Source organism: Podarcis vaucheri (assembly GCF_965113315.1).
Source record: "Podarcis vaucheri genome assembly, chromosome: 1".
Classification (NCBI taxonomy): Eukaryota; Metazoa; Chordata; class Lepidosauria; order Squamata; family Lacertidae; genus Podarcis; species Podarcis vaucheri.
The window spans coordinates 44,295,537-44,319,125 of record NC_138759.1 but is presented as its reverse complement, the minus strand read 5'-3'; the positions used below and the strand labels follow the sequence as shown (position 1 = coordinate 44,319,125).

Genomic DNA, 23,589 nt, shown 5'->3' with positions numbered 1-23,589 from the left:
TTATCTTCCAAAGCAACTACTCGATTGCAAACTTAAAAATGGAAAGCGTAATGCTGGTAGCCAACAAGAGAGGTTTAAAGACTCTCTCAAGGCAAATCTAAAAAGATGTAGTATAAACACTGACAACTGGGAAACACTTGCCTGTGAGCACTCCAATTGGAGAACAGCCTTTATCAAAAGTGTCATGGACTTTGAAGATGCTTGAACTCAGGATGAAAGGGAGAAACCTAAGAGGAAGGCATGTTTGGCAAACTCTCACCATGATCAACTCCCGCCTGGAAACCTATGTCCGACACTGTGGAAGGACTTGTGGATCCATAATTGGTCTCCAAAGTCATTTACAGACTCACTGTTAAGACCATGTTCATGGAAGACAATCTTACTGGGCTATGAGTGATTGCCAAAGAAAAAGAATACACACACCCCATTCTGTATTGAGTCATACATTTCTGGCATAGCACAAGATGCCAAAACGCTGCCCACTGCTATCCAGTATTAAATAGCAAGAAGATCCAACCCTACAGATGACAATATGTACAAGCTGCAGGGCGACGGTATTAGCTTGGTGGGTAGCAGTATTCCCTCCTCCATGAGTAGAGACAGTACACCTTCAAATACCAAATGGTAAGAACAAACAGGTATCCTGACTTACATGTGAGATTTTAAACAGATGGGTGGCTACTGATGAAAACAGATGCTTGAGGGGAGTCCTCATCCAGCAGGACAAATTGTATTATGAGTGTAATAGTAAAAACAAAGAAGAAAAGCAAGATCCAAGTTCATTAGTTTATTAGACTGAGATGTTACAATTGCAGGCTATTTTCAGTTATGTCCTTTTTCAGAAGTAGAAGACCAATTAAATTATTCTCCCAACAGCAGACGGCCACATAAGCATTGCTTCCTTGCATAACAAAAAGGCATATTGTGCACACCCACCCACCTCAATTTTTTCTTTTGCTTCCGCATGCAGGATTTTTTTTGTATCCTATGAAACAGCTGGACTGATGCTAGTTATCAGTCTTTAACCTATTACTCTGCTTTGCCTTCCAATTCCAAGAGTTCTTGGAGTTAACAGAAAATGAATCTGTTAGCCTAGTGGAAGGACTGATCCTCACATTACAAGGGTTGTTATCTTTAATAGTATTAAAGAAGTCCATTTAAGAAGCAGAGCCTTATGCATTTATCTGCACAGCATAAGAATGCCTATTCTTTCCAAACATAGTTCACAGGTTTTCCAAAGATCCTTTAAAGGTGATTTAAGATCTTTAAAGTTCACCCCTAAAGAAAGAGAGACAATTGACAATTAATATAAACATACATGAATATATTTTTGCAAAAATCAAGTGTTCGCACTTAGCTGGAGAGATGAAAATATTGCCCAAAGTGAAATGGTATTCCTTGCCTTGACTTTCTCAAAGTTAATATATACAGTTAAGTGGTAGAGACTGTAATATAAGCAGTTAATGAAATCACAGATAAAAAGGGAAATGCCATTAGGTTAACATGCAAATATCTATGATGATTTGATCACACCAAGAAAATGATGGCTCTGCAATTCATTTGATTCAGGAGTTTTACTCTTCATTTACAAAAATAAGACCTTAATGTTGGGAAGTGACATGAATATTGGGAAAGGGCAATGTAGATTTTCTAAACTTCAGATATAAAAACATTTTTTTACATATAGAAGCGGGAATAAATAGCCATTTGTGGGTGTTGTCTCTGCATGCAAGCAAAGCCTCCACACAGGGAAGGATCATGCCAATAGCATCATTTGTATTAAATGCCCCCAGCAGATGCTGGATCTTCTTGGGCCAAATATTATGGACCTGTTTCAAAGTTTTGACCTTCAAAATTGATGTTTGTGGGCCTTTTAAATATACATTCTGACTGATTTTTTTAACATAGATTCTACCTATTCATCTGTGTTTACAAGAGGCAATAGAGTTTTCCTTATCCCATGTATCACGAGGCACAGTACAATCACTACTTGGTATTATATTTTCCCTGTGAACAAGGGCTAATGGAAACACTGGCTTTCTCTTGCCCAATAACAGTATAGCTATAATAACCTGGTTTGGAAACTCAGCTCTTGGCTTGCCATAGTTCAGTGTCCTGTCCTCCCCACTTCATTAGAATTTACATCCTGCTTTAATTAAACCACAGTTAGCCATTATGTCAAACTGCAGTTGAATATCATTTTTTAAATACTCAGTCTAACCCACCTCACTGCTATGGAGATTAAATTAAAGACCACCTTGAGCTCCTTGAAGAAAAAGGTGGGTGGTAAATGCAATAAATAAACAAACAAACAAATCCACATAAAAAGAGCCTGCTGGGTCAGGTCAGTGGCCCATCTAGTCTGGAATCATGTTCTCACAACCGGATGCCTGTGAGAAGACTACAAACTTACTGAAAAATAAGCTTAGCTTTGTTCAATTGGGCTTTCTTGCAAAAGTGCCTGGAATCACAGTGCTACATAGCCTTAAAAAGAACATTAAGTTACCTCTGTATTGGGGTGGGGAAACTTTTTGGTTTGACTGATGGTTCCGATCTGGAAAAAATGGACTTATGAGACAAATGGACCCAGGCAAGGCCACATTTGGTTCATAGGACAAAGGTTCCCACTCCCTGTATGTTTCCCAAGACGTTTACTCTCTGTTTTAAGAGAATACACAGTTTTTTAGAAATGGTTTCACTACGAAGTTGCTCACAGCATATTAGTATCTTTGCCTAATAAAACACACCCTGTGATAGGGATTCTCTTTTTAGTAGTGCTGTAAGTGTGGGGAAAGTGAGCTTTTATCCAGCAATGCCTTGGAACACAAGAGGGTAGGAGCTTATTATTAATTTACCGAGGCCACTGTTTCTCTTTGTCTGTCAGAGGGACATATATCACACCCATCAGCTGCTTTTCCACAATCTGCCCGTCTTTGGTTTTGTCATACTGCATCAAAACCTGGTTTCCACCCTCTGGCCCTACGGGCAGAATTAGTCGTCCTCCAGGTTTCAGCTCATTCAGCAACTAGTAGTAAGAATCAATAAGAGCAATAAGGCAAAACAGAAACAAAATGGAGAAATTCAGTTTCCACATACACACAAAAGGGAAGAAAGACAAATTGAACAATGTTCTCTGGCTCTTGAAGTAGTCCATGAAAAGCAGCCATTTCCAAAATTAAAATTTAAAATGGCAACACATTTGCTACTCACTTATACCTAAACACTCTCTGTGTGATGTTTTGCCTGCTGAGAAATGCCAAGCGTGAACCATTTTTCTTACACCTCATGTCAATAGAAACGTGGTCAAATCTCCAGGCCAGAGATTTCAGAACGTAAAACATTGTCTCTGTTCTATTCAATTTTAGTTCTCTTTCCTTATGATAACAGCTGAAACATATTGTTACACTTTTTTCACAACTGTCTTCTAGACTTAGTAAATTAACCACTTCAAAAAGGTTCCAAGCCAGAGCTGAGAGGAAAGAGACAGGCAACTTTCTCTCTTACCTCCTTTGGCACTGTGGGTGCAGCTGCTCCAACATGGATGGCATCGTAAGGGGCTTCTTCAGGGTACCCCTTTCTGCCATCCCCAACTGTGGAGAGAGAAAGAGAATGTGCAGTGAAGGTTCTTGTTCAGATGGCAGATTCTCCTATACCTTTCCTTTCACTTGGCATCTCCTATACCTTTCCTTTCACTTGGCATTTTCATGAAACAAATCTTAGGGTTATTGCTAGGCTGAAACCGTTCCTGCCAAGTAAAGTTTTCACAAGTGTGAAGGGGTTCTAGCTTTGTTGTTGTTGTTGTTTAGTCATTTCCGACTCTTCGTGACCCCATGGACCAGAGCACGCCAGGCACTTCTGTCTTCCACTGCCTCCTGCAGTTTGATCAAACTCATGCTGGTAGCTTCGAGAACACTATCCAACCATCTCGTCCTCTGTCACCCTCTTCTCCTTGTGCCCTCCATCTTTCCCAACATCAGGGTCTTTTCCAGGGAGTCTTCTCTTCTCATGAGGTGGCCAAAGTATTGGAGCCTCAGCTTCATGATCTGTCCTTCCAGTGAGCACTCAGGGCTGATTTCCTTCAGAATGGACAGGTTTGTTCTTCTTGTAGTCCATGGGACTCTCAAGAGTCTCCTCCAGCACCATAATTCAAAAGCATCAAATTTGCAAAGGATACCGATGCTCACCTAGAAGTTTCACTCGGCCAGAACTCAACAAAGAGGGATCATCTTCTCTGAGGTTTTTGATGGACTCATGAACCAGCTGTTCAATGTGTTCGATTCCCACTGCCTTCCCTGTGGGACCCACCTGTCAAGAGATGCCACATGTGCTTCAGATCTGTGTTACTACTACAAACAAAATTATCTGAGAGAGCAGAGAGGTTCCCTTTTTTGCAATGCCTGATAATTTTTATCCAATTATTTCTCCATCCAGTTTTAGAATGACAGAAGGCTAGTTCCAATGACTGGTTACCTTGAAAATGAACAGTCCCTTTGCAGTTATTCCTACAATTTTACCTGTCCCGCGTTCCACATGATCATTAAATATACTAATTGGCCAATTCCAATGGAGGAAAATCTTATAGTACAATTCTATGCATGCCTGCTCAGAACTACCGTAGGTCACGTTGAATTAATGAGACATACTCCCAAGTAGCTGTGTATAGGACTGCAGCCTCATTCTATTCCCCCTCCCCCAGTGCTAGGCAATTTACTTGGCAGGACAGTGGAGGAATAGTTTCAGAATTCTATATGTAGAGAGGCGTTTCTTGTTGCTTTTGTTAAAATTGTGTTAAAACTAAAATTCACTTTAGCAGACCCCTTGCAATTTATCCAAATTCAATCATTTTCAGCTGTCAAATCCTGCTCTACAGAGAAGCAACACCAAACATATGCATAAGATCATCTGTTCTTTAAGAAGGTAAGCTTTACAAGTAGACGTTTTTAGCCAAACAGAAAAAAAGGATTTCCTCTCAATTTCCATTCTGCTTACCATCCTTGCAAAGCAAGCTGTGAGGTATCCACTTCCTGATCCGACATCTAACGCCTTTGCTCCTTCCACTAGCTGGTCCTTCAGTAACTCAAGGGCATGAGCATGCTGTGGGAGAAAGCAACTATATTTCACTCTTCCCACACCGGCATCTTTCACGATCCCCTTGCCAAAAGGCAACAAGAAGCAGGATGGTTAAGATACACAGTCTTACTAAAGATTTTGAGGTTGCTTCGGCTAAGTTGACGCCCACAGATATTTCAGCTGAGGAATTTCTCCGAGGCATGTTAAAGTTTGCAATAGAGGCACACACAAGGTGTGGAGAAGAAACGACTAGACTGCCTGCTCCCAAGGAGCCTCGATGATATGCAAGGGGTGGGGTGAGACTGAGAGGGCCTGCAAGTTTTCCAGCTCCTCCTGGTGGCTTCAAAGCCTCAGTAGCAGTCATGGAAAGGGAGGGGAAGGGCCTGAGACTGAAGAAGGCAGATGCTGTCTCTTGAGACAGGATAAAGGAGGTGATGTCAAGCGGTAGGCCAAGATACCTACTTCTGCCCCATGATGAGCAGGACATTTCTGACCTGATAGCCAGCCAGCAGCGAGTGCAACCTGTATTCCTGAATGAAGCAAGGAACAGCTGTCCTAAGCTTTAAGGGGTTTGGGACCACCCCAAAACCGGTGGGCTTGTTTACACGCATTTCCAGCACACAGGATTGTTCAGCCAATGCCTAGCAGAAAGAATTCACCATCGTCACCAAGTCAGGGGATCTCAGGCAGCAGGACCACAGAAGATTGCCTAAAACCAGCACCATTGCTAGCCAGAGAAAGCAGCGCTCGGACAAATGAACCAATGAATAAGGCATAAGGCAGCTGCGATGGTTCATTGCCTTTGTGCTTCCTCAACCACTGAATGCTATCAATGCATATACTGTATATTATTGGATGTAAAAGTATGTCTTACCATGTGAGGAGCACTGATGGTTGCCTTGTACCCTGAAAGAAAGCTGTGGATAAGTTTGCTTTTCATGTTATAACTACAACAATTGGAGCATTTTCTAGCGATTTGGACGTTTCTCACCACAAATCCGCCCTTTCGGTTTTCCTAGACAGCTCAAAGACCTAAGGATTTCCAGCTTTCAGTTTGACATACTATCTGTAGAATATTTTGTCCACTTTGCTAGTTTTTTCAGAGCTTACTTTTGCAGCCCACGCACAAAGGACAACTCCCAGTCTTACAGAATTAAGACGTCAAACGATCTTGGGCTGCTAGAACGCTGGGCTGAAACTAACACGATGGCATTTGACAGAGATAAAGGCGAAGTCCTGCATTTAGGTACAAAGCACACAAATGAAGGTGCAAGGATAGAGTGGAGGAGACCGGGCTTGGCACAAGCTGAATGAGTTAGTAGTGTGATGCAGCTGCTAAAAAGCCAATGCCTGAAGAGAAGCCATAGTGTCCTGATGAGAAGAAATAATGGTTTCACTTGCTTTCTAAACTGGCCAGGCTGCATCTGAGGTAGAGTCCTGTTCTGGATGCCACATTTTAAGGAAGACATTGAGAAACTAGGGGGGTGTCCAGAGCAGGGTGACCAGGATCATTAAGAGATCTGGAAACTATGCCCTATGAAGAATGCTTGAAAGAGCCAAGTACGTTTAGCCTAGAGAAGAATAAGTGGAGACCTGACAGCCACCTTCAGATATTTGAAGGGCCGTCATGTAGAAGGAGTAGATTTGTTCACAGGGATTTGCTCCAGAGAACAGGACTAGAATCAGCAAGTGGAAGTAGCAGGGAAGCAGATGCTGGGAAAGGGTTAGGAAAGCTTCTTAATGGCTCAAGGGTGGAACAGTCCTGCCTTGGGAGGTAGCGAGCTGGAGATATCTAAGCAGAAGCTGGGCTAGATGCCTTCTGAGATCCCTCCCAACTTTAGATTCTAGGATTTGGAGAGTTCTCAAAAGTCAATGCTATGGACAATATGGTCTCTAAAATATGCAGTATTTCCTTTAAGTGACATTGCAATCTATAGCAACATTTCTTACCGATTGACTGAGGAGAGTCCATATATGGAAAATACTTGATATAGTGGGATCTGTCTGTTGCCAACAACACTTTAAGGACTTGCTGAGACTTAATCACACCATTTTCTACAGAAAAACATGAGAGAGGATAATAAGGCTGACAGCAGAATACCTTTTATTACTATTTATATTTAGTATCACTTTTAGGTTGTTCAGTACTGAATTTTACTGCACTGTGATCCAAAGACAGGTACTCATAGAATCATAGAATCATAGAATCATAGAGTTGGAAGAGACCACAAGGGCCATCGAGTCCAACCCCCTGCCAAGCAGGAAACATTTACTCAATTTACTCTGTTGTTTTTTAAAAAATAATAAGTTATTTATTGCATTTCTATCCCACTTTTTCCTCCAAGGAGCTCAAGGTGGCAGACATGGGTTTGTCCCTCCTCATTTAATCCCCACAACAGCCCTGTGAGGCAGGTTAGGCTGAGACAGTGACTAGCCTAAGGTCACCCATGGCCAAGTGGGGATTTGAACCCTGGTCTCCCAGGTCCAAGGGACGCAGGTGGCGCTGTGGGTTAAACCACAGAGCCTAGGACTTGCCGATCAGAAGGTCGGCAGTTCGAATCCCTGCGATGGGGTGAGCTCCCGTTGCTCGGTCCCTGCTCCTGCCAACCTAGCAGTTCAAAAGCACGTCAAAGTGCAAGTAGATAAATAGGTGCCGCTCCGGTGGGAAGGTAAACGGCGTTTCCGTGCGCTGCTCTGGTTTGCCAGAAGCGGCTTAGTCATGTTGGCCACATGACCTGGAAGCTGTATGCCGGCTCCCTCGGCCAATAAAGCGAGATGAGCGCTGCAACCCCAGAGTCGGTCATGACTGGACCTAATGGTTAGGGGTCCCTTTACCTTTACTCCCAGGTCCTAGTCCAACACTCTAACCACCACACCACACAGGCTCTCATTGTATCCACTATCTATCCATACACATGCATGCAACACACCAGGGAGAGGGAAAGGGGGTTATTGCTCTAGACCAGGGGTGTCAAACTCAAATTCATCGGGGGCCGCATCAGCAGTTTGGTCACCCTCAAAGGGCCGGTTGTATCTGTAGGACTATGTCAAGGACATGTAAAGTGGAGGTTTCCCGTGTAGAACGACCGGCGCCGCTAGAGGGCAGATGTTCTCTGGCTTGTAGGCTGCCGCGCATGCGCTGAAGAGGCGGCTTTCTTGTGTAAAAAAAAAAAAAAAGCGAGAATAAAAGGTGAAGGCTGGCGGCCGGCGGCGGCTACACGGGCCACATGACGAGGTCTGGCGGGCCGGATTCGGCCCACGGGCCTTGTGTTTGACACCCGTGCTCTAGACTCCAAATTCAGCAAATAAACCTTTGATGCTGAAACCCAGCCACATTGCTCAGCTCCAGTTCATGCAAATAAGTCCACATATGCAGACCACCCTGCTACTGCCTGTGAAAAGCTGGTACAGGTTTGCCATCCTAACCCTCTGGTGTTAAGAGGTGGGCAGTTTAGGATGTATCACGTCTTTGCTTGCGGTGTGGCTCCATGACATAACAAGCCCAAGCTCCACCCGAGATGGTGGGACACTACTGCCAGTGGGTCTCCTGCCAGAGGCAGCCAGTAGAAACGCCCCCCCCCCCAAATAAGGGCATTATAGGAGTAAGGCAACAGAGGTTTCAGACCCAAAGCCCACAAATTCCCCAAGGGGCCCAAGGAATGGCGCAGCAAAAATGGACCACCCTCCCTACCTTCCATCCTAAGCAGCAATAGCAAGCTGGGATTTGGATGCAGGGGAGGTTCTGCTCGTCCTTGGCCCCGATTATAATTGGTCCCTCTGTTCCCATGAGCCGCAAAATAGAAATCAGCTCATTTGGACAATTTGGGAACAGGCTCACATTCAGGTCTCTGGCTACACTTCATGTAAAATAAGAGAACAAGCAATTGCTCTCAATAGCTTTGTGTAAAAGTAAACCCTGATCAGTCCTGTTCCATATGAAGGCTTTACAGAAAAATACCAAACACAAAGTGATCTGTTCTCAGAGACAGTGCTTTAAGCTGGGTTTGACGTTCAATAAAACAGCTTGGGAAAGTGTGACCGGGGAAATGAACTTGACTTCAGATTTCACCTGTAGAACTGGACAGATTATGCTGTGCTCTCTTAGGATGTCATTTACACATTATCATCCATTCCACAGAAAAGATCCACACAATTGGCCTAACGTTGCAGTTGTGCCCTGGGTGAGCCCAAGGAAAAGCAGGTGCAATGGCAGGGCTGTAACTTGCAAAATATACCGTATTTTTCGTCCTATAGGGCGCACTGGCCCATAGGGCGCACCTAGGTGTGTTTTTTTTTTGGGGGGGGGGATAAAGAAAAAAAATTATTTCCCCCCCAGGCGCGGGGCTGGGGCGGGGGAAGCCCAAGCTTCCCCCGACCCCAGCCCCCTGAACAGGCTGCTATCCGCAAGCCTTGGGAGCCCGGTGGGAAGTCGCGCCGGGCTCCCAAGGCTTGTGGAGAGCTCTCCAGGCTTCAGCGAAAGCCTGCATTTGCCCCATAGGACACACACACATTTCCCCTTCGTTTTTGGAGGGGAAAAAGTGCGTCCTATAGGGTGAAAAATACGGTACTCATTTTCTTTAAAATAAAAAATCGTTGGATGGACAAATACAGAAAGGTTCCCAGTTAATTGTTTTGCTTTTTTCTGGCCATCCTAGCCACTGGCAGATTGACTCTCCTGGTTTCTGTACTGTTTGAGTAAGCTCCCATCTAAGACAGGCAGCCTGAGGAGGATGACAATTATGGATTATTGCATTCCCAAAGAAACTCATTAGAAGAAGTGGCTACCTGCCTCAGCTGTAGGGGAGCTGAGCCTCTGCATGCTCTGAATAACCTTTCTTAAATTAGATGCTTAGAATGGATTTCTCTCTTGTATCATTTGTGGCTGCTTGTATCGCTGAATACACAGGCAGAGCAGACAGGCACGAGCCCAGAATCTTAAAGCTCATATGCAGGTAGAATTTTAAAACAGGTTTCCACACTGACATCCACTCCATGAAATAGGTGTCAAGTCAACAATGCTAAAAATAAGTGAGGATTTTGGACAGTATCCAAACATTTCATCAGCTGTTTTAGAGGCGAGCCCTGCACGTCAGGCTGCTGCCGGTCCTTGGTTCTGTTTGCTCTGTATTGTACTTACTGTAAAGATTGTTGATCAGTTCCGCATGTGTCTTTCCAGTCGAGGTCCAGGCCATGGTTCTTGTCAGCAGGAGTCCCATGAGCAAGGTAGCAAAAGGCAGCGTACAGCTCATCCCATAAAAATGTGCAGGGGATTCCCAAGCCTGGCCAGCCAGTCACAATGAGCCAAAGAGAGAAAGTTTTTTTATATTTAGAGCAAGATCATGTAACGCCTCATAGAAACCAAATCCTCCATACACAGAAGGAGCCAAGATTAAGAACAGATGCACAGAGGCAATACAGGGAAATCTGGAGAACACATTTGCCGTCTAAGTCAAATAATAACAGACTGTTGGATGTCAATAAAAGTACTGCTAATAAGTTTTTTTTTTAATAAAATAAAAAACCAAACACCAGTCCAAGAAGTTAGAAGAGAGATAGAGTATTAGACTAGGTTCTGGGAAAGTCAGGTTCAAATCCCCACTGTGTTATGAAACTCACTGAGTATGTAGATAAAGAAGGGTCTACACCACCTTGAGCTCCTTGGAAAGAAAGGTGGAATACACATGTATTAATAAATAAATAAAATTTGTCATCACAATGACAAAAATAAATATAAACTAAGGACATTGATAAACGTAAGGAGTTGGCCAAGATATTTTATTGTTTGAGGCCAAGTGACACATAGCAGTGCATGGCATGTCCTCCTTGCTACAATCAGAGCGTATTGCAGCCAATGGCAATCAAAGCTATTTTGGCACGTGAGGCAGAAAATCCTACAAACACCTCCTTCCTGGCAGTAAGACTACAATAATAATTGTAACATTATAAAATAAAATTATAAAATATAACAACAGCCACTTTGCTGCCTATTAATGGGACTCAAGATGTGTTGTCCAAGGCAGCCGCCTCACACGGCCAAGGCTGTAGGTGTGGGCAGTGAGGGCCAGTAAAGGGAAGCGGGCAGGTTAAGCTAACAAGTGAAATAATTTGCAATAGTGCTCATCTATTCTTTTTTGTAGAGACTGGGCTGTGACTGCAATTGTCTGCAAAGCTAGATCACTGACTTACAGTACACCAACTTGTAGAACGAATGGGAAAATTGATTTTTAAAATACTATGTGTATAAAATATTACATGCATTACCAACCTGTTTGTATGAGTTGCCAACCTTCTTGTGTGAGTGGTCACACAAATAACATAAATAACAATTATCTCACTTGGCGTTATTTTTTGTTTGTTTTTGCATTGCATTTCCCTCTGACCACACTGATTGCAATTTCCACCCACATAAATATCTACCTGTAACTTAGGAAACTTCATGTATATGAAGGAAATGGACTGCCACCCACAAAACCCGATGCCATAATAAATGGGATAGCCTTTAATGGTATCACAGTGTTATTACCATCGTCAAACATACATATTTGTTCCTCAAAGCATGTGTGTCTCAGAGCAAAAACAAGGCATTGGATGAAGGGCAGTATACGAATTTGATAAATAATAATAAAAGGAAAGGTCCGCCCCACTAAAAGATGAGCATAAAAAGAGGCACTTCAACTGAAGAGTCAACGCCCTCCCCTCTTGGTGTCTTATGATGGGGAAGGTGGGGGAAGGGAAGAGCCCATATGCAAGGCTCCTTAGTGGTAAGAGGAGGTGGGCTGGGCTGGGCTCCGACTCCTCTTCTGAGGGTCTTCTGCTGCCTCCCTCCCAAGCGCCAGAAGAAGAGAGAGCAGACTGCTGTCCCCCCAAAGGCAGCTCAGTCTCGAGCAGCCCTCCCGCTTCCCAGAGAGAACCAAGACCCAGGACCCCGTCCCCAGGATCCCACCCCTCCCACAAAAAGGCGGACTCACCTGCGCAGCCGCACTAAGTCCTCCGCACTCGCATTCTCGCCCTCCTAGCTCCTCCTCTTTCAGCAGCAGCTGCTTATTACGGCATTTGAGAGTAACTGGGGGAGTTGAGGCCTGCTGTTGTTTACGCTGTTACGTAAGTGGGAGAGAGAAGCCGCCGATCAGAAACTTCCGCCCGGCTTTAAGATGTCGCGCGCGATGGTTCCTAAAGAGATCGGATAAAATGAAGATATTATCACTTCCGGTTTTTGTTTAGGCACTTCCATGCTCAGGGGCCTGAGGGGTGGGGGGGCATGTCCATGCAAAATTGTCAATGACGTAGCGATAAAGCTGACAGGTCCTCCTGGTTCCTCTGCTCTGAAACAATCACGCCCGCCGCGCCCTGCCTCCAGAGGTTATTTCTCACTGATTTCTCCACCGTTCTTACCCCGCACCTCCCGAGTTTGTCAAGGGGAACCGGAAGTCTTGTTTGCGAACCATTCAGCCTTCTCCTTTGCTACTTGCCAAGCATCGGTGGTGATTGGTATCCCTCCGCAGCCTATGGGAGCGGGAAAGCTGTGCTCTGTTCCCTGATTGGCCAGTTTGGGACAAGAGTGGGTTCCTCGCTCCCCGCCCCGCCCTTCCTGGTTCCCGAGACTTCTGCCCTTTGTGGACTCTGAAAGCGACGGAGGGGGCAGAGGAGTCTCAGCCGCTCCAGGTAGGCGAACAGGAGGGGCGCAGGAGGGGACGCCGGTAGGGGGGAGGATGCGGGTGCGTGGGAGCCCATAGGCCCCGGGGGAGGCAGGAGACCACCTGGAAAAGCCACCGTGAGAGGCCTCTCCCGCCAGGCGCGCTTGCTCTCCTGACCTTAATGCCAAGAGCTGCTCTCAGGATTGCTCCTAACGTCATCGCCGCCACAAACACACATAATAAATAATAATTTTTTTAAAATTTATATCCCGCCCTCCCCAGCCGAAGCCGGGCTCAGAGCGGCTAACAACAGTAAAAAATAACACATTTTACATAAAATCATAATCATTTAATTGAAATACTGTGCATTCTAAAATCAATTCATTCTAGAATCAATTCAGACTCAGGAGGTGTGTCCTGGCGCCCAATTTATGGTTGCAAAAGCGCCCACTTTTTCTTGATGGTGGGGAAATACGATTTTATCCCCTTGCCTTATTGTCCCTGGTGTCCTATTGCTTTTATCTCGTGCGCAGCCGGATCCCAGGTCTGTGGACTTGGAGGGTCCTGTGTCCGAAGTCCAGTGGCAGAAGCCTGGCCTGGTCCCAGCGACCAGGGGAGGTGGCTGCTGTGGCTTTTCTCCGAGCCCCCCCCCCCAGACCCCCGAGGCCTTACTCCCAACCTGCTGCTTCACACCATCGGAAAGAGCCGGTCGCTTAGCAGTTGACTATTTTGACTGTAGCTGTAAGATGTACGTGCGAAACGCGGGTCATGAAAACATTCACACACACGAATGATACACCACATGTAGACAGGCTCGACCGTCCTTTAGAAATACCGGTAGCAGATGTCCTGTTCTGCGTTTAATTCTGGTTTCCCGGTACACACTGCGATACAAGAGCAAAACTCTTAACACTGCAGCATTGTGTAGAATACCGATCAGGGTGCTTGCCACCCCCCTTTTCAGGATAATCCATTCTGCTAGTTTTCTATTTGTCCTTCCCACTCCTATGGTATTAAGTGTGCCTACTGAGCTTGATCAGTCTTTGTTGGGCTTTCATTGGTTTCCCTGTTGCAAGAAGTACAAGCAGCGACTTAAAAACATTTCTGCTTTGCACATACCTAGTTTGCCCCTTCTGCATATGTGTAGACTTATCACTTCTGCTAACTCTGCCCAGAATGTGGCAGTTACACTTGCTGAGGTCTATGCTTGAAATATACCTGAAGTCGAGAGTGGATTTCATGCACTTTATTCAGCTCATAGTGATGAGGAGGAATGGAAGTTCCCTAGAATGTCTGCTTTATATACATTATTTACACAATGGGCCCCACATGATTGGCTAATTCCAGGATTCTCCTGTAGGCCAATCAGGTTGCGGATTCACTTCCACCTGGAGCTGAATTGAGTGGCTCTTGTGGACCAATCAGACTGCTGTATTCTGGACCCTATTGTTTTAGGACCAATCAGACTGCTGCATTCTGGATCCTATTGTTCTAGGACCAATCAGACTGCTGCATTCTGAATCCTATTGTTCTAGGACCAATCGGACTGCTGCATTTTGGATCCTATTCAACTCAGTACATAACAATGCTAAATAAAGCCTCTTCTGTTATTCCCACCCTTTAGATTTTTTTCCTAAATATTTTTTGTATGGCTGCACACCTTGAAGTTTCCTCCAAGCTTGCTGATACCTTCCTTCTTTTGCCTACCTAAAGATTCATACTTGGAGAGTGATTTTTCTATTGATATGTAGGATGGATTGGTTTGCCAATTCGGATGGCCTGCCTATGGAATACCCCCTATTTCCTAGATGCTTATGTGAACTGGCCCTGAACCTTGTGGTTGGTTGGTTGGTTGGTTGGCCGGCTGGCCAGACATTTAAACCATGTGGTTAATTTAGAAGGGTCCGAGTTTTTATGCTCCCTTGTTGTAGTCCTTTTTCTAGCAATCATGGGCTCTAATGATAGAATTGTCCTGGATATTTTTTACATGCCCGTGCTGGTTTTATGTTTCAATATGGTGAAACAGACACTGGCAATTTTCTCAGTGACTTCCCACCTTACTGACACCCCCACCATCACTCTCGCTGTAACTTCCTACATTAAAGAACAAACAGCTTCCTGTCATCTTGTTGGTAGGTAGCTATAAGACAATAAAGGTTAGCAAGCTGGGTTTCTTCACAACCCCCACTACACAATATTAAAATACGAATCACTAATAAAATCTATCACAGCAACATGAACCGTGGGATTCAAACGCATAAAAATACGTGGTGAAATACGTGTACTTTTCTCTGTCCAAACTATTCCTCTGTCTAAATGTTGGGAGAGTTTGAACGATCATATCTTGGCTTGATAAACCAATATATAAACAAGCCTTATGCCCTTCCACTCAGCTCTTCCATTCCTTCCTTTGTTCCTTCATGGTATGAAGTTGGTTTAATATCCTGGCTTGACAACCATCTAGGCTGTTACATTAAGTGTTCTTTAGCATAACCCCATTTTTTTCCTATACCCCAGCTTTAATCTTGTTTTTTACTTCCTCCCTCCCCTACAAACTGATGCTTCTCAACTGATACCCAAACCCACCCCAAGTCTCTAAACACTTTTATTTATTTATTTAAACCATTTATATGCCTCTTAAGACATTTCCAACGCTGTGTGCAAGACTGTTGTGGTGCTTTTGAGATTCAGGTGAAATATTCTAAGTTATTTCCTAATCACTTAACTTACAGCCTTAACTGAGAGAATTAGAATCATAAAACTGTTGAGCTGGAAGGGACCCCAATCTAGCCAACCCCCTGCAGTGTGTTAGAATATTCATTATATCTCAACAATTTAAGCAACAACGGCAGTTCATTAATACATATTTTAAACCATCCCACAGTTTATTTTGTTCCAGTCTGTGACACATACCAGATCAGCTATGTCTGCTCAGATCCACCCTCCAAATTCGTAACATTTTCCCTAGACATGGCATATTGGAACTGATGAAGATTGGACCTGAAGAGGCTATTACGTGGGACACAGGTCTTGTTTTAGATTTTTAAAAGGGAAGGTGAACAGGTACAGCCTCTGTGCAGGACATTGCAGCATAGCAATAGTAATTTTACTAAACCGAGGCAAGTTCACTTATAGTGCAATCCTACACATGTCTACCCATAGCTATGTATCATTGGCTTTCTTGGGCCTAACTCCCAAGTAAGTGGGTATGGAATTGCAGCTTCAGACAAGTACTTCAAGCTGTAACTTTAAGTGTGTGATTTAAAACATAAGCATGATGCCTTAACTGTTCCAAAAAATATATATCCAAAAATCCACTCTGTACAGCCTAATCCTTTGCATGGAAACAGGAATGCGTAAAATCTGCAAAAAATTAGGCACCAGCTGGGCATTCTAGGAGCTAATGAGATGTAGCTGATCTCTGTAGAGGGTGCCACTGGTTAGGCCAAAATGTTTAGGTGCCTGGATTTTTACAAGCACTCAGTTTTCTTGTGCAGTTTGACTTCTGGTTTTTGTTTTTGTTTTTGTTTGTTGTGTTTTAAAGGAGAACTGAAAATCCCATGGCTTCTCATCTTTATAGGATAGAAGAGGAAGGAAATATATAGATGTATGTATTATATTACACAGTTCATAAACTACATATTTCCCCCCCAGGATTTCTCCATCATGATAATGATTGAAAGTATTGACTCCATAGTCACGATTTCCAGCCAGGACCTCTGGGCTGAAATCTGTTCATCCCTGCCACATCCGGACAAGAATGATGAGTCAAGCAATGCATTTGCAGATTCGTTCACAGATGCTCACGTTCATGTGGAAAGTCAGAACGAAGTCATGAACACCACTTTCCAAGAAAGCATGAAGCCCTGGGCACCACTGAAGGATTCAGATGCCTATTTGGCATCTTTAGGTCAGTATATTGGGAGCTGCTGAGTTGGAGAATTTGTTGCAGTCAATACCTAACCTTTGAGAGTAGTAATTATTAATTGTAATTATTAATACTGTAACATGGCCGGGGGGGGGGGGGATTGTTCATCTGTATGCATTAATCCCAAACAGCAAGCATTAGTGTTTTGATCAGCTGAAAATCAAGGCTTTTGGACTAAAAATCCATTCAGTCCAAAATTATATGTTAAAGACCAAGCATAGGCAAACTCTGCCCTCCAGATGTTTTGGGACTACAACTCCCATGATCCCTAGCTAACAGGACCAGTGGTCAGGGTTGGTGGGAACTGTACAACATTTGTACAATTCATACAAAACATTTGTAGGGCCGAGTTTGCCTATGCCTCTTAAAGACAATGGATCTGTTCCACAATAGGTGGACATGGCCTGAAAATCTGTGACCATTGCTACTTTTTGTGTAAATCATTGATCTTAGTCTCTCCTGTACATTTTTGGATCTTCTCAGGACTTCAGAAAGGTTCTACAATTTATTTTTAAGAGCACTGGAATGACAAGATAATTGTCAGTACAGAAGCAGGCAATGTGTGAGAGAAAACCTTTGCCCAATTTCGTCTAATTTATTCCTGCATAAAACTCTGAAGAGTATATTAGATTGTTCTTTCCAATAACTTTTGTGCAGCGAGAGAGGAATATAATCCATCTAGCGTTCTGGGAGAAGAAAAGAATTTGCTGCGGCTAAATTTCCAGAACAAGAACTTGAAGACTTCCATTAAACTTCTTGCTTGTGTGCTCTGCACACAATAATTTCAATTGAGTCTCTCCTTTCAAATATTTCTAGGCAGATGGGTGAGCAGTGATCCTTAACTTAGAATGAAATGTACTTCCATTGTTTATTTTAGTGTAGATACAGATTTAATGCCGAACCATTTCTGATTTCCATTTTTATTATGGGTTTGGGAATGAGAACATGAGTGGGCAGTGGAGGGAAAAGTAGTTTAGTGAGGCATTGCATGTTAGTTCTTTTTTACCAATTCTCTCACAAAATTAAAATGAGCAAAAGTCAGGACATGGAAGAGAAATATCTAATATAGCTCTGCGGTAAAATGGATACTTTCAGTCAGAGGTGCCCAACCTAGGGCAGGGCAATACCTGGTTTTCAACACTGTGCTATATCACCAGCTAAACATCACAGTATTCCAATATATCACAATGTCTGAAATAAAGATGGAAGTATGTAGAGGCAACGGCTGTCTTCTTCCCTCATCGTGCTTTTTGCATAGCGCACGCGCACACCCACCCACCATGATTTGCGATATATATTGCCAGGTCAAAAATTATGAAACCGATAATAGGGTTGCCATATCTTGAAGAGCAAAAAAGAGAACAGCCTGAGCCTTAGAAAGAGGCCTGCAGGCATGGGGCCGCTGCCACCATCTTACGCCTGAGCCTGGGCTGCCCAAGCCGAAGCCCAGAAAAACCAAAAAAACCCTGGACATTTCCTTTAAAATGTAAAAATCTGCCCAGATGGGCATGTTGGCCCCCGAAAGAGGACATGGCAACTCTAGTTATAACGATATGGACTTCAAACCAATTTTGGACGGTATATCACCCAGCCCTAGCCCAACCTGTGCTCATCCAACCCAGATGTTGTTGGATTCCAACTCCCATTAGTCCCACACAATGCAGCCAATAGTCAGGGGTGATGGGAGTTGGTGGTCCAGCACAACGGACAGCCACTGGTGAATCACCCCGCCTTAAATGGTGGTTTACAATTCATATGAAAACCCATGAAATGGTTTGGATTGAAAATTCCTGACTATACCTTGGCCACACTTGTGTGGTTTCCCCTCCCTGCCTCTAGAGAGAAGATTGATGAGGATAAAGGGTTTGTCACAGGAGGTGACCTCCAAAGACATGCTGCACACTCTTTCTCAGGCGAAGAAAGAATGCTGGGACAGGTTTCTGCAGGAGAAGTCTGAGTCTGAATTTTACACGGAGGGAACTGAATCTGACGAGAGGTAATTCAGTGAGGTTTTTATTCATGCAATGGCTTTTGAAGTGTGCATCTTATCGAAGTGCCCACCACTTATGGAGTGAGGGCTGTTCTTAATTCAAGCCACAGTTTGCCCTCAGCCCTGTTTTCAGTGCCAGGGCTCAGGTCAACCACTAAGATGTTTTTCTGATCATGTGCAGACTGCATCATGCGCAGACTGGAAAAACCCCTTTGTGCTGTGGGGAAGCAGGGTTGGATTAGGCAGAGTCATCCCTCTGCTCAGCACCCCCCTAGACCTCCCCCGTAAAGTGATACCAGCATCACTCTGATGGCGTGGAACTCCAGTCCACTCGCCAAATGTGCAGGTGTTGTGCATTTACTGCCTGCAGTAGCCCCCAAAAGCCCCCAAATGGGGCATCCCGGAAGATGGGCTGATCTGAACCAAGATCCACTGGATCCTGAGCCAGCCCCGTTGCCATCACTTGTTGGCCAATGGCCTGGTGCAGCAATTTGCCTGCCCCCCCACCCTGCCTTCTGCCCCAACTGATGTGAGTGACAGGGCTGCAGATCTAGTGGTGTCTCTACCACTCTTACCACGCCCTGTTACTGCCTGGTCTGGGTTTGGATTGCCCTGTTAGTCCGACCCTAGAGGAGACTTTCCCCCAATTCCTATTATCTGTGTATTCTTCTGTTTCTGCTCTAGGTCGAAAACTCGTTTCATGTAGAAAACTAGTCCATTGGAGAACTGTTCTAGCTGAGATATTTCTCTCTGTGCTAGTTTTCTGTGTGTTTCTTCATAGGGTAACAAGGGACTCACCTATCTGCAGTGTGCCCTCTCTGGAGAGGGCCTGTGCTGAACTGATAGGTGTTCCTCAATAGCTGCTTGTCACAGAATTCCCTAAACCGTTGGAGTTTAGCCCAAACCCGAACCTTTTCTAAGATGTGGGGTAGCTTGGACAGAGAGAGTGAATGGTCCAGGGTCACCCAACTTCAGGGCTGAGTGGGATTTGAATTTGGGCCTCTCTAATCTGACAGTCGGACGTGGGTGGTGCTGTGGGTTAAACCACAGAGCCTAGGACTTGCTGATCAGAAGGTCGGCAGTTCGAATCCCCGCGACGGGGTGAGCTCCTGTTGCTCGGTCCCTGCTCCTGCCAACCTAGCAGTTCGAAAGCACATCAAAGTGCAAGTAGATAAATAGGTACCGCTCAGGCGGGAAGGTAAACGGCGTTTCCGTGCGCTGCTCTGGTTTTCCAGAAGCAGCTTAGTCATGCTGGCCACATGACCCGGAAGCTGTCTGCAGACAAACACCGGCTCCCTCGGCCTATAAAGCGAGATGAGCGCCGCAACCCCAGAGTCGATCACGACTGGACCTAATGGTCAGGGGTCCCTTTGCCTTTACTTTAATCTGACAGTCAAAAGTTCCTTCCATTACATTTAGGTAGAAAATAGTTGAAATGATTAGTGGGGATGGGGGGGGCTGATCCTGCCCTTTTGCCTTCTTTCTTTACTGTTCCCTGCCCTTTCTGCTTTCTCTCAGCACTCTGGAACACTTGAAGCGCTGGCTACAGCCTGAGAAAGTGGCTGTCAGCACTGAGGAAGTGCAGTATTTGATTCCGCTCGAGGCCCGTACGGAGAAGCAAGAGACAGAAGAAGAACTGATGATGGCTGTAGAACAGTGAAATGTTGACCTTTGCCTCCAGTCCGGGGGCTGGTGCAGTTTCTTTTAAAGCAGCAAGAGGAGGGAAGTGCCAGTGCTTGGTGATAGTAGACCACACTTTCCACTGTACTACTTAAATTTCAGTGGCTTTGAAGTTGCAGATTTAAATCTAGTCATATGTAAGAATCTACTAAGATGACTGAACATAAAAGGCAGTGGATATAATCTTTGGATAATGAGATGGACTGGAGTCAGGCATGGGAGTGAAGAGTTCGTCCATTTGCTTCGCTCTTCTCCTTTATGGTCTCTTTTCTTTGGGTCTGCATCATTCCCAGAGGTTTTTGTTGTATTCTTTTTGGAGGACTTGCATGCATATGGATCCTGTAAACTGCATTATTTCAGACAATTCGTCACCTTGCACTGCAATGGACTGTGCAGAAACATTGTACTCTCAAATTTCAGTATATGGAAACACTCCTTTCCTCACAGCATATAATCCCCAAATGTATGACTTCTAAGACTGAAACTCGTGTGTATCTCTTTTCCCAACTTTTTTTTCTCTAAGCCCAAGCGTGCCTGTATCTTTTCCTCTGTGAAGTGAGTGATCTTGGCAACCTTTGCTTTTGGTTTTAGGAAGGAAAAAAAATGGGGGGGATAAAATACACACCACTACATTTTACATTCAGTTTCAGTCTTAAAGAGATGAAGCGTCTACTACTGGAAAAAAACCACACAGCCCTCTTTTTGTTAAAATTGTTGTCTTTGTCCTTGCAAGCAAGCAGGTCTTGAATTGAAAAGTGTAGCACCTCATGTAATTATTTTCTTAAAACTCTGAATTTAAAACTGTTCTGGAATGGAGCTACTTTGCTTTGCCATTCATGAGATCTGATTTCCCCAAGCATCTTTTCCAGCTAATAGAATAGCCATGCTTTCTTCTTCACTCTCAGTTTCCTTTCCTGCAAGAAGAAAAGAAAAATGTATTCCAAAACAATATGGAATTAAATCTGTAGGAATTTAGTTGGCATAAATAAGACCAAGTATGAAATCAGTGGTGAGCTGGAAAAGGAGGATGTATTCCATTAACCTTTTTACTCCCTGTGGCATATTCACTTCTGTGTGTGTGTTTTTTGTGTGTGGCAATGTACGCAAAAGGAGGTGAAAATGTTTGTGCTGCTGCCACATGTCATGTCCTTGACTTCATTTTCATTATGTTCCCTCACTCCGTGGCCATCCATAGCCCTTCACTGCTCCCTTCCCTGATACCTTTCAACATACGTAGCAGCCCAGGCCAGTTGCTGCTTTTGTGCCATTTTTCCCTCATTGACTTTTTGCTTCTTGCAAACAGTGCAGTTGCAATAATGCAGACAACCGGATCTGATTGCATGGTGATATCATTGAAGGCAAACTCGGTTTGAATATTTTTGTTTGCCATTGGTGATGTTGTTATGTCTGAATGGCCATATAGTGACTTCACTGGTCTCAGAGTGCTTTTTTTAAAAAAGGTAACAAAGCAATAGCTGAATTGGGTTTGGCACTGCTGGCAAGCCAAGATGGCAAAATAGGAAATACCGAACCTGGAAAAAAATTAGCATAGCACGGTTAAAGTATGCAAGTAGGTATATGTGTTTATTAAGTATTTGGAAATGTGTGCTGTGGTTGCCTCCTCTCCAAAATTGCAGTTTTGCTTAAATAATCTGGAAATTTGTTAGACAAAACATCTCAAAATTGGGGATGTTTACATTATTTCCCATCATTTTATGTTTCACTTGTCTCTGAGTTTTTCTGCTCTGGTAATACGTTATGGATGATGAACTGCATATATTGCTGTCACATTGGTGGGATAGTCTCTAGGTTGTCTATTTGCGTAGTTAATATGCCTTTTCAAAATTGAGTTTCACTGACTTCTGTCTTGGTCCATCAAAACATTTGCCTGTTGTATGAGTGATGTACCTTTGTGGCTCTTCACATTTTTTTGTGTTGTGATAGAAGAACATGTGATTTCAGAACTGAGGCTTTTAAAGTTTGCTGTCTTTATTTAGTGTCGTCAGTGCATTAGGCTCTATACAGAGTGTAGAGGAGTTAGGAACACACGCACACCCTTTCCCAGTGAATTAAAAGGATAGGGCCCTCCTTCCTTGGAGGTTGGATTTCCATCTGTCATGGATGCTTTAGTTGAAATTCCTGCATTGCAAAGAGTCAGACTAGATAATCCTCAGGGTCCCTTGCAACTCTACAGTCCTATAATTCTATGAAAAGGAGACTCTGGGACCTGAGATAGAAGTAGCAGGAGGGAACGGTTAAGTGGGAAGAATTAGGAACAGGCAAATTTAAACTAGGGAACAGCAAGAACCAGTGGAGGCTGATCCATTAGGGAAAATGTGGTACTGCCCCACCAACCTTTATGTTCCTGGTTAGAAGGGAGAACTTATCCTGCTTAGGATAGCATGCTAAGCCAAACTTCAGCTAAGCTCAGTATGGGAGCAAAAAGAATTGGGGCAGAGCACCTGCAAGCCCATCTCTGGAAGCCTGGATGATTGTATGGTCTCAATAAGCCACCATTTGGTTGACCATGTCATGTTAACCAGGCTTGTGTTCCCTGTTTAGTAGGAGACAAGCGAAGCAGAACTAGGTCCCTGTGCATGATGCAGTGTATGGGCACAAACCCTGGGTTCATTACACAGTTAATATTATTTCCTGCTAAATGACAAATCCATGGAGCAATTGCTATCCTGGCAGGTCAAACTACTCCTGGGTGTGTGGGTATGACATCATATTGTTTCTATTTTAAAATGTACTGTTAGTGCTAATCACAGCAATTGCCCTAGACTCTGAAGAGGCATCAATTAAAACACTTTTCCATTTCCTCTGTGTTGATTTTGCCAATATTTTTTTATTGATTTTCCATAATTTTTAATAAATTGCCACCAAATGAATACAAATTCAATACAAATTTAAAAGCTGACTTCCCACCCACCCACCCACCCACAGGTGTCGCCTCTTTGCTGGTCCCAATAAAATCACTTTCCCAACTATCATTTCAAAATACACTCAACCCTTCTCCCTACACATCGCCTGTTCAGTTATCAATTTCTGCTATGGCTTTTATACATTGTTATAACCTGTACTCAAAATAGTTGAGTGGAGTAAATCCTCTTTAATCTATCTATAATAGTCGTTCATCAATTTTCAAACATTTCTTTCTGATACCTCTTGAGGAACACTTTGCCTGAGAAAAGCAGGTCTTGCTTCCTCCCAGACAACATACACATATTCCTCCCTCACATGGCCTTGAACATTGTTGTCTGACATCTGGCCCCAGTAACCAATAA

General features: G+C 44.0%; 2 protein-coding genes across 5 annotated transcripts; one reads left to right on the top strand and one right to left on the bottom strand.

Moving 5' to 3' along the window:
- Positions 1 to 772: 772 nt before the first annotated feature.
- Positions 773 to 12,227, bottom strand: LOC309542275 (protein-L-isoaspartate(D-aspartate) O-methyltransferase-like). Of its 4 annotated transcripts, none has more exons than XM_082241008.1 (9): positions 12,039 to 12,227; positions 10,208 to 10,349; positions 7,021 to 7,125; positions 5,945 to 5,976; positions 4,990 to 5,094; positions 4,185 to 4,305; positions 3,505 to 3,590; positions 2,856 to 3,025; positions 773 to 1,278 (listed from the first exon to the last, which is right to left on the bottom strand). In XM_082241008.1, the coding sequence occupies exons 2-9, from the start codon at positions 10,317 to 10,319 to the stop codon at positions 1,266 to 1,268; spliced, it is 744 nt and encodes a 247-aa protein (XP_082097134.1). In that variant the 5' UTR covers positions 10,320 to 10,349; positions 12,039 to 12,227; the 3' UTR covers positions 773 to 1,265. The 4 variants fall into 4 exon arrangements, with proteins under 4 accessions (XP_082097134.1, XP_082097133.1, XP_082097135.1 ...); XM_082241007.1 differs by lacking the exon at positions 12,039 to 12,227 and adding an exon at positions 11,594 to 11,995; XM_082241009.1 differs by lacking the exon at positions 12,039 to 12,227 and adding an exon at positions 11,609 to 11,995.
- A 361-nt stretch (positions 12,228 to 12,588) lies between these two features.
- CCDC32 (coiled-coil domain containing 32) lies at positions 12,589 to 20,830 on the top strand. Its single transcript, XM_082241277.1, has 4 exons — positions 12,589 to 12,732; positions 16,359 to 16,614; positions 18,472 to 18,628; positions 20,141 to 20,830. The coding sequence occupies exons 2-4, from the start codon at positions 16,371 to 16,373 to the stop codon at positions 20,280 to 20,282; spliced, it is 543 nt and encodes a 180-aa protein (XP_082097403.1). The 5' UTR covers positions 12,589 to 12,732; positions 16,359 to 16,370; the 3' UTR covers positions 20,283 to 20,830.
- The last annotated feature ends 2,759 nt before the right edge of the window (positions 20,831 to 23,589 follow it).

Bases quoted from the DNA above. Each gene is read 5' to 3' on its own strand.
- CCDC32 (XM_082241277.1), top strand. From the start codon at position 16,371: ATGATAATGATTGAAAGTATTGACTCCATAGTCACGATTTCCAGCCAG. The intron at 16,615-18,471 runs GTCAGTATATTG...CCCTGCCTCTAG, and splicing joins TGCCTATTTGGCATCTTTAG to AGAGAAGATTGATGAGGATA. The intron at 18,629-20,140 runs GTAATTCAGTGA...GCTTTCTCTCAG, and splicing joins GGAACTGAATCTGACGAGAG to CACTCTGGAACACTTGAAGC.
- LOC309542275 (XM_082241007.1), bottom strand. The intron at 5,977-7,020 runs GTAAGAAATGTT...GCTTTCTTTCAG, and splicing joins GGACTCTCCTCAGTCAATCG to GGTACAAGGCAACCATCAGT. The intron at 5,095-5,944 runs GTAAGACATACT...TTTCTCCCACAG, and splicing joins CCATCAGTGCTCCTCACATG to CATGCTCATGCCCTTGAGTT.